Source organism: Sinocyclocheilus anshuiensis, unplaced genomic scaffold (genome assembly GCF_001515605.1).
Source record: "Sinocyclocheilus anshuiensis isolate Anshui unplaced genomic scaffold, SAMN03320099.WGS_v1.1 scaffold1152, whole genome shotgun sequence".
Classification (NCBI taxonomy): Eukaryota; Metazoa; Chordata; class Actinopteri; order Cypriniformes; family Cyprinidae; genus Sinocyclocheilus; species Sinocyclocheilus anshuiensis.
Window position 1 is genome coordinate 338811 of NW_015551083.1, and position 9664 is coordinate 348474.

A 9664-nucleotide genomic window follows, 5' to 3' on the forward strand; every position below is an offset into this window, starting at 1 on the left:
TAACTACAAACACCATGGTTAAACTATGGTTAGTGTAGCAAAACAATGGTTAATTTGTGGTTACCATGGTAACCATGTTTTTCTGGTTTTATTTGTAGTAAACCCATTGTTAATTTTCATAAGGGAAGGTCTACTAGCTAGGAAATAATCCATTTGAAGCTGTTGAACTGCTGGTATGAGGAGAACAGAAGCAGGCACTAAAACCCGCCAAACTTTTTATTATTATTATTATTATTATTTTAATACGCAATTATGCACACACTTAGTACAAACATATACATCTCACAACATTTATGAGAAAGAAAAAAAGTATTTTTAGCTTTTCTGTTTTTAATATTATGCAAAGTAGTACCATATTGTTTAATTTCTTCTATAAAATGTTCACCATTTGGCTTAAGCGAAACCCGCCAAACTAAGGCAAGCGGAAGAAGAACGCGACGCGTCATCGCAGCTTCCGGCGTCACTATGGCGGCTCACGCGAGTGAACTGGAGATAGCAAAGAAGAACTTAACCGATGCAGTCGGAGACAACGTCAAACAGTGAGTGTTTGTTATGCTTTTATGTTCTCTGATATCACGAGTGTCGAGCAGTGAGTGTGTGTTATGATCTCTGCTCTATACTAACATGACTGTGTGTGAGAACTGATGATGTTAGCTTCTGTTAGCTTCACAAACACACTTTTGTTTTGTATCTCCAGACGCTGCAGATGAGTTTAATTACAGTGTTTGCTTTCCAAACGTGCAGACCTTTTGTTTTCTAGATAATGACAGCACTTTCAGTGTAGTGTTCGGAAATCTCACGATGACTGATGAATGTTTGGTACTTCATATAAAACTAAACATGTACTTTCGCTGGTAATCGGGTCAGAAGCAGGTGAAGGCCCGTCATGTTTCTGCAGTGTCAGTCTCAGCTCCCACTGAAATCAGCTGCGTGTGTTCCTCAGTTACTGGGCCAATCTCAAGCTCTGGTTCAAGCAGAAGATCAGCAAGGAGGAGTTCGACCTGGAGGCACGGCGTCTGCTGGCTCAGGAGAACGGTGAGCTCGTGCCCTGCGTAGTGTGCGTCATGCTGACTGCACAGGTGACAGGCTCTCACTGATCGCTTGCTTGTTTCCTCCGCAGTCCATGTTCACAATGACTTCCTGCTGGCCATCCTCACCCGCTGCCAGATCATCGTGTCCACGTCAGGTACTCACACACTCTCTGTAGATGCAAGGAGTTGTGCAGTGTTTGCTGTTGTTGATGTGTGTGTGTGTGTGTGTGTGTGTGTGTGTGTGTGTGTGTTGCTAGAGGGCACCAGCTCGCTGCAGTGGAACAGCGGATCCACATCCAAACCAGGCAAACCTAACCGAGGCAAAAAGAAGTTTCCCTCCGTTCGGCAGAAATTCGATGTGAGTTCGAGTTCATTGTGCTTCTCCAGTAAATGTGTCTTGATTTAAGAATCCTTTGAACTGGAAAACAAGACAGAAATACTGAGGAAGAGCAGCACTTTATTACAGTGTGATCAGAAGCTAGTGGTTTGTAGCAGAGCGTTTCAAACCTTAAGCTTTTTTTTTTAATAAGGTGAATTAGAGTAATGGAGATCTGTTTGAAGATGCATTTTTAATGTTTGAAGTGTTGCTGATAAAAGACCGTGTTGACGTATTGTTCAATTCCATTCAGTCCTTATGTTTTCTTGGTCTTAAACAAAAGTCTTAAATTTACTGTCATAAACCCTGCAAATAAACATTTCACTTACTCAAAAGAAATTACATTTTGCATCAAGGAATTGAGTTCTTTTTAGGACCATCAATATTTACATTTATAGCTTTTGTATATCCTCTTATTTTCAGTGATTTCTTTTATTGACTAATAAAAACTACTGTTAGGTCTTTTTAATTTTGAATGTTAAAAACAGTACACAGTATTAAGTATGATATTATGTATCCGCTGATATGGCATGTGTGTTGATCTGTTGGTGTGTTGTGTGTGTGTGTGCTGCAGCATCGCTTCCAGCCGCAGAACCCTCTGCAGGCGGCGCAGGCCTTCAGTCCTCGAGAAGCAGCGCTGGAGGACGACGAGCTGAGACTGAGTGCTCACACACTGCTGCTGCCCACCAGAGGACAGATGGAGGCGCGCATGATGGTCACCGCCTTCGAGATGGGCCTGGACAACGTGAGCGAGGACGCCGTCAGCACCGTGTTCTGCGCGCTGGAGGTGTGCGTGTGTGTGTGAGAGTGTGAGAGTGCGTGTGAGAGTGCGCGTGTGTGTGAGAGTGCGCGTGTGTGTGAGTGTGAGAGAGAGTGAGTTAGTAGCGTGAGTGCGCGTGTGTGTGAGAGTGCGCGTGTGTGTGAGAGTGCGCGCGTGTGTGAGTGACAGAGAGTGCGCGCGTGTGTGTGAGAGAGAGAGTGCGTGCGCGTGTGTGTGTGAGAGAGAGTGCGTGCGCGTGTGTGTGTGAGAGAGCGCGTGTGTGAGAGAGCGCGTGTGTGAGTGCGCGCGTGTGTGTGAGAGTGCGCGCGTGTGTGTGACAGAGAGTGCGCGCGCGTGTGTGTGAGAGAGAGTGAGTGCGCGTGTGTGTGTGAGAGAGCGCGTGTGTGAGAGAGCGCGTGTGTGAGTGCGCGCGTGTGTGTGAGAGTGCGCGCGTGTGTGTGACAGAGAGTGCGCGCGCGTGTGTGTGAGAGAGAGTGAGTGCGCGTGTGTGTGTGAGAGAGCGCGTGTGTGAGAGAGCGCGTGTGTGAGTGCGCGCGTGTGTGTGAGAGTGCGCGCGTGTGTGTGACAGAGAGTGCGCGCGCGTGTGTGTGAGAGAGAGTGAGTGCGCGTGTGTGTGTGAGAGAGCGCGTGTGTGAGAGAGCGCGTGTGTGAGTGCGCGCGTGTGTGTGAGAGTGCGCGCGTGTGTGTGACAGAGAGTGCGCGCGCGTGTGTGTGAGAGAGAGTGAGTGCGCGTGTGTGTGTGAGAGAGCGCGTGTGTGTGTGTGAGAGCGTGTGTGTGTGTGTGTGAGAGAGAGCGAGTGAGTGCGTGCTTGTCTGTGTGTGTGTGTGTGTGTGTGAGAGAGAGCGAGTGAGTGCGTGCTTGTCTGTGTGCGTGTGTGAGAGTGCGTGTGTGTGAGAGAGAGTGCGTGTGTGTGTGCGTGTGTGAGCGAGTGCGTGTGTGAGCGAGTGCGTGTGTGAGAGAGAGTGCGTGCGTGTGTGTGAGAGAGTGTGTGTGTGAGAGAGTGAGTGCGTGTGTGAGCGAGAGTGCGTGTGTGCGTGCGTGTGAGAGAGCGCGTGTGTGTGTGTGTGAGAGAGCGTGTGTGTGTGTGTGTGATAGACAGATGATGATGTGATGTTCTGAATTCTGGCTGTTGTCTGCTGCAGCTGATTGTAGTGTTAATGTTGTCAGCTGTTTTTTAATTTAGTCTTAAGTCTTCTACACGCTGCAGGATTTTCAGCTGTCTCAGATGAATGATTGGCATCGAGAAACAATCGTGGCTATTTCTGTGATCGTGGCTCCTGTGTCGTACAGTGAGAGAGGTTCAAAGACAGCCGTTGTCACCGTCTCGCTACCAAAGATAGCCTTCGATCATTTTCTGTCTGACAGACATACAGCATGATCACCGCAGTGTGTTTGCTGCTACGACCCTCGTCTGCTGACCAGACGATAAAAATGACATGAAATCAACGTGACACGGTGCTAAAATATAAAACTGCTTACCTTAAGCTCTTATCCCTTCCTCTTTCACCGCTTCCACTTTTTTCAGCACATGTAAAAACTACAGCTGCCAAAGTGTGATTCTTCATGCTCTTTTTGTCTGATCTCCGATCTCATCGTTTCCTGATTTATTATATTATAAATATAAACACTCTCTGCATTATGAAAACTGGTGAAACTCAAAAGCATTCCTAATATTAATTCATAAATGATCTTCGTGTCGTTCTATTAAAACAACAAAAAGGCTTAGTATTGTGGCAGAGGAGCATAAGAGCAATTACTCGGCCTCCGTCACAAACAGTGCAGTCAGGATCACGTTCATCATGAGGAGGTTTGATGGCAGACTCATTTCAACAGTTCACTAAACTACAGCTTACATGATTGTCGATGTTTTCAGATCATCAGCAGTGTAAGAAAGAAGCGTGCGAATGGTTGCCAGGTTGTGAAGATAAATTAAACACAGGGCAGAAAATGTGTCCTTTTAGGAGAGAAGCTGTGATTGGGGGCACAATAATGGCTTTATCTCTTAATCGACTGGAATTGAGGGTAAATGAGGATGAATGTGCAGCTGTGCTCTAGTGTAACACCGATCCTGATCAGCTGCTGTATTCTCTGTGTTGCAGGTGCATTTGAAGGAAATCATCAGCGCTCTGGTGTCGCGGAGGAAAGCCTACCGTCTGCGTGATGGTCACTTCCAGCATGCGTTCGGCAGTGACGTGACGCCGCGGCCGTACCTGAAGAACAGTCTGCCGGCGTACCACAGCGTCACTGAATGGCACGTCTCTGCTAATTAAGCGTTAACTTCTGTGTTTAATGTGGGACCGCATCACTGCACGCAGCTGAAGTGCTGAGCTGATGACTGATGTCTTCTTTCTCTGTCCAATAACTGTATGAGCATCAGTAACGTCGGCTCAGTGATGTATCATGTGTTGTGTCTGGTGTTTGTTGCAGTCCTCCTGCGAGCGCATCGCTCCCCGCCGGGCCTCCTCCTCAGCTGTTGCTGGATGATGCGGAGCAGCAGGCTGCGCTCCTGCTGGCGTGTTCTGCTGACAGTGTCCCGCCGCCGCTGCCGCCCATCAGTGTGTTCGACCTGCTGGAGGCGCTACAGGTGTGTGTGCAGTAACACTGACATCAGATCAGAGCGCTCTGCTCAAGAGACCCGACCGTCTGGGAGCGGAGGGATGACAACAGAATAATGTGTTTAATTAATAGTGCGGGAAAATGAAAATATTTCTATCTTTTATTTTTATAATTTCTAGTTTCACTTTAATTTTAGTTTCTTTTGTTGCTTTTCTTATGTATGTCTATATAGTTTTTTTTTTATTTCAGTTTTAATTTTTTTAGCAAGTTAAACTAAACAAAAAAGATGTTTCCTTTGCATCTAGCTGAAATTAAATACATTTAAGGGGTGTGTGTGTATGTATATGTGTGTATGTATATGTATATATATGTATATGTATATGTATATGTATATGTATATATATATATGTATATGTATATGTATATATATATATATATATATATATGTGTATATATATATATATATATATATATATGTATGACTAGTGGTTGCAATGGGTACTGCAGTCCAAATTCTAAATATTGGAGACTCGTTTCTCTCCTCCTCAAGCCCTGTTCACACCGCCAGCGACAAAGAGACATGATCCCATTCATTTTCAATGAAGAGCTGGTGACTTCCAGCGTCACGAGCGCAGTGACTGTAGGAGACAATGACAAAAGTTAAGAATAGTTTAATTTTATGCAAATGAACAGCGAATTCAGCGAGCGACAACCAATAGGAGTGAAGACTCGCACGTCACCGTCTCCAGTTCCGGAGCGATTTCACGGTTTATATGATTTGACTGTAACCACATACATGCATATGAAATAGAAAAGAAACTGTTGGCAATCTTAGTGAGTTTGATTCCTACATTGATGGTCCGTGTTCATCGAGCTCTGCTGTAGTTTATATAACACTCTCCAACAGCAGAATGCTACTTTTAAGTCTAATTCCTAGTCAAAATAGAATGTTATCTTAGTTTTACTGGCGATACATATAGTTTGTGATTGCATTTTCTGAAGATGTGTCCAGACGTGCAGTCTAGAGTCAGCACCACGAGCGTCTTCACAGTACAGAGTCTAGCGGTGTGAACACGCTTTAGACTCCATGCTCACGCGGGTTGCCAGATTGAGGACATGCAAGAGGAACGAGCACAATTTACAATGGAAGGTGACGAGACTTAGACGGAGTTGACTTATCTGTATTTTAATAATCCTCTGGTCAGAGCTTCTCAGATGGATGCCGAAGGTTTTTAGGTTGTGTAGAATCTGCGATCTTTGATCCGGTTCCTTTGCTGCTTCCATGGCTGCATGTTTCCTGCAAACTGGCAACCCAGGCTGTCGAAATCCTATTGGGTAAACTGACAGTGGGCGGAGTCACACAGACCAAAACAAAAACAGAGGTTCTGACACGGAACACACAATTTAAAGAAGAATATCTGGCTGTGGCATTGTTTCCCAGAGAAACGAGTATCTGAACTTAACATGTTTCCTAAATATCTGCAAACATGTTATGGTTACGATAGATTTCGAGCGATTCTGGCGGGCGGTCTCATGCTGGTGTTTGTGGCAGGTCCAGCGGCGGGTGATGCCGTCTCACAGCATGTACGCCCTGAACATGGAGAGGATTCTGGCCCGGCTCTGGCACCCGAGTCACGAGGAGCTGGAGCAGGACCACATCCACCGCCAGCATCTGGCCAGTAAAGAGGGGCTGCTGGTCAGCTGACTGATGATGATGATGATGAAGAACGGACGCACCACATCACTGCATCAGTTCCATCCTCCTCCTCGACGCCCGTATTAAAACACCATGTGATTTTGTAAATAAGTGTATTGTTCTCAGTTCTAGTTTTTGTATGTAAGAATTAAAAAAATACTCCGCTGAACTGTTGTCGTTGTACATGTCAGTATTTTATATTGTTTCGTTTTTTTTGTTCTTTTTAATTACTGATGCAGCACATCTCATTGCCTTTAGAGGCAAAGTAAAAAGAAAGGAATGAATATCTGACTCATATCTTACACGTTATAATTTCTTACATGATCACATTCAGCTGTTTAAAAGTACAGCATTAACAGGCTTTCAGGGGTAACGGATCTTCATCTCTTGTTTTATACAGTACGGGTCAGCAGAAGCTCTGCATGCCATCATGTGGTCAGGTTCATATTGTTCAGCGCCCTCTGGGAAATATCCTAGATATCCTCTGGGAATATTGTGCAGTCCAGCGGCTTAACATCACGTGTTCCTTTCATAATCACTGTTTTCAGGAATCACTAATAAGCAGCATGAGTTCAGGTTCAACATTTAACAAAAGTCTGGCTTCAGTTCAAGTGCTGAGGTCAGCTGTGTGTTTTTCAGAGATTATGGAAATTACACTCATGCATATTTAGACATTGGAGATGTGCATTATGATGTAATATAGTGTTAGTGTCGTATGTCACTGTTTGCTTGGGCTTCATTGTTTCTCTACTGATCTGCATCATGAATTCACCTAAAATAAGCCACTTTTCTGTAAATAACCAATTACATGATCATTTTATGTTGGAAATATGTCAGAAAAAGACAAGAAAACCAAATGCTCTTTTAATACATTACAGTTATTTGTAATTTATTTTAGAAGTCTAGTGGTTATGGATATGTGGTTATTAGAGTAGAATAAGATTCAGAAGCACAGTGAAATGTGGTCTAGTAGTAGCATGTAAATGTGTGTGCATTCAGACCAGTGGCCATATATGCAAATCCATCTGTATGGCCCCCCAAACGTTGTTGGCTCCAACTCGGTTAACTTCTTGTTGATTTTTCTGAAGTGATTAACGTTAGGTGTATTCACAAGCTGTTTTATTTACGGTATAAATGCTTGGAAATAATATTTAACGTCTATTCTGTGTGTTTTTCAGAGATTATGGAAATTACACTCATGCATATTTAGACATTGGAGATGTGCATTATGATGTAATATAGTGTTAGTGTCGTATGTCACTGTTTGCTTGGGCTTCATTGTTTCTCTACTGATCTGCATCATGAATTCACCTAAAATAAGCCACTTTTCTGTAAATAACCAATTACATGATCATTTTATGTTGAAAATGTCAGAAAAAGACAAGAAAACCAAATGCTCTTTTAATACATTACAGTTATTTGTAATTTATTTTAGAAGTCTAGTGGTTATGGATATGTGGTTATTAGAGTAGAATAAGATTCAGAAGCACAGTGAAATGTGGTCTAGTAGTAGCATGTAAATGTGTGTGCATTCAGACCAGTGGCCATATATGCAAATCCATCTGTATGGCCCCCCAAACGTTGTTGGCTCCAACTCGGTTAACTTCTTGTTGATTTTTCTGAAGTGATTAACGTTAGGTGTATTCACAAGCTGTTTTATTTACGGTATAAATGCTTGGAAATAATATTTAACGTTTTCAAGTCCATTCATCATCTGTAGCACGCAAGCCACCCAATAATAGCGATGAGCTTTGTGCTTTGTTACTTCTATTAAAACACAAAGTGTCAGCCTTCTGTCAACTTTATAATAAAATACTGCAAACAATAAATGTTTTTACGCTTCTAAATTTGTAGTGAGATAACTATATTCGTCTCAGTGCAAGCAGCGTGTGAATCAATGATATTTTCCTCTTTAATATTTGAATGCATGTTGAAAAAATCAGAACAATTTAATACAAACCAATGTTTCATGAAATCGATCAATTAGAGTTTCAAAAAACTAAAATACGTCTACTTTTTATTTCTGTTTTTTAAGTTAAAAGTGAAGAATGACAGGTTGGATGCCACAGACTTTTTATTTTATTTATTTGTTTATTTTTTGCGGAGTATAGGAGAAATTCTCACATTAACTTCACGCAATAGGCCTATAACCTGATTTTATTATCGTAATTTTGACTTTATTCTTAAAATATTATGACGTTAATCTTATTTTTCAACATGGTACTAAAATGCTGCCATTATTTGTACTGCATGCAAACACAATCTTGGCACAGAAGCCCAAAAACAAAAGAAAAACAATAAATAAATACTAAGGAGATATTTGAATTATTTATTAATAAACTAGTATTTTCTGAGTCCGTCACAAGATGAAGTTGAGCTCCTGACTCTCCATCTCTTCAGGACCCGCGCATTTAGAGAGTAAATTAGCCTACACAATGAATGAGTTTTGTTTTCTATTTGAATGATTTCGTTTCTAAGTATTTAACGCATTCTATCAGATTTATGTATGACGTGTGTGTTCATCATTGTGAAGCTCTGCGCAGACACAGAAAGCCATACTGTTTGTTTTCCTTCATTATTTTACAAAAGCACAGGTTCTTGTTGATATTGTTTGTGAGTGCACAGAAATAAAAGTAGACCCTTTTCAATTCCGAATGACGTATTACTCTTACCTTTATGAGCAAATATGACCGAGTTAAGTTTCCACTCTTAAGAAAAAGTGTCCTGCAGAGCTTCAGCTCCACTCTCAGCACAAACTACTGAATATGCGGCTACAGCACACATTTATCTTGCTTACATTGTTAAATCAATATTGTGGATTGCATGAAGTGTTTGTCTATAGATTTTATTTTAGGCAAGTCGTGTTGATTTGAGAAGGCTAAATTGATCAAACATGCTGAACTCAGTCCGCCGCTGGCCGCTTGGTCGTTACTTAAAAAACAACAACTTGAATTTAACAAACATATTTCTAAATGAACTTAATAAAGAAACGAAAATAAATATAACCACTTTGCCATTAAAAACCAAAACTGGACTAGCCTATTTTCTGCAACAGCAGCTGTGTAAAGAGAGAGAGAGAGTGTGTGTGTGTGTGTGTGTGTCAGAGAGAGAGAGAGAGGACACGGGCTCGGGTCAGACTCAGGCTGAGCATATTCTGATACGCTGTGGGAAGGGCTGGGGGCCCGTGCAGGGCTCTATTCATCGGCGGGCCCATATGCACCTG

The 9664-nt window shown here is 42.6% G+C and overlaps 1 protein-coding gene across 1 annotated transcript; it reads left to right on the forward strand.

The window, feature by feature from the left end:
- The first annotated feature begins 387 nt into the window (after positions 1-387).
- tada1 (transcriptional adaptor 1) lies at positions 388-6591 on the forward strand. The gene is made up of 8 exons (XM_016452588.1): positions 388-539; positions 944-1035; positions 1121-1186; positions 1289-1389; positions 1982-2194; positions 4289-4440; positions 4617-4773; positions 6298-6591. Exons 1-8 carry the CDS (start codon positions 466-468, stop codon positions 6448-6450), a joined length of 1008 nt encoding a protein of 335 aa, XP_016308074.1. The 5' UTR covers positions 388-465; the 3' UTR covers positions 6451-6591.
- Positions 6592-9664: the final 3073 nt, after the last annotated feature.

What these genes read in the sequence shown, in the direction of transcription:
- tada1 (XM_016452588.1), top strand. Translation starts at nt 466, where the DNA reads ATGGCGGCTCACGCGAGTGAACTGGAGATAGCAAAGAAGAACTTAACC. An exon ending in TCTGCTGGCTCAGGAGAACG is followed by an intron (nt 1,036 to 1,120) that starts GTGAGCTCGTGC and finishes TTTCCTCCGCAG; the next exon opens with TCCATGTTCACAATGACTTC. An exon ending in ACCTGCTGGAGGCGCTACAG is followed by an intron (nt 4,774 to 6,297) that starts GTGTGTGTGCAG and finishes TGTTTGTGGCAG; the next exon opens with GTCCAGCGGCGGGTGATGCC.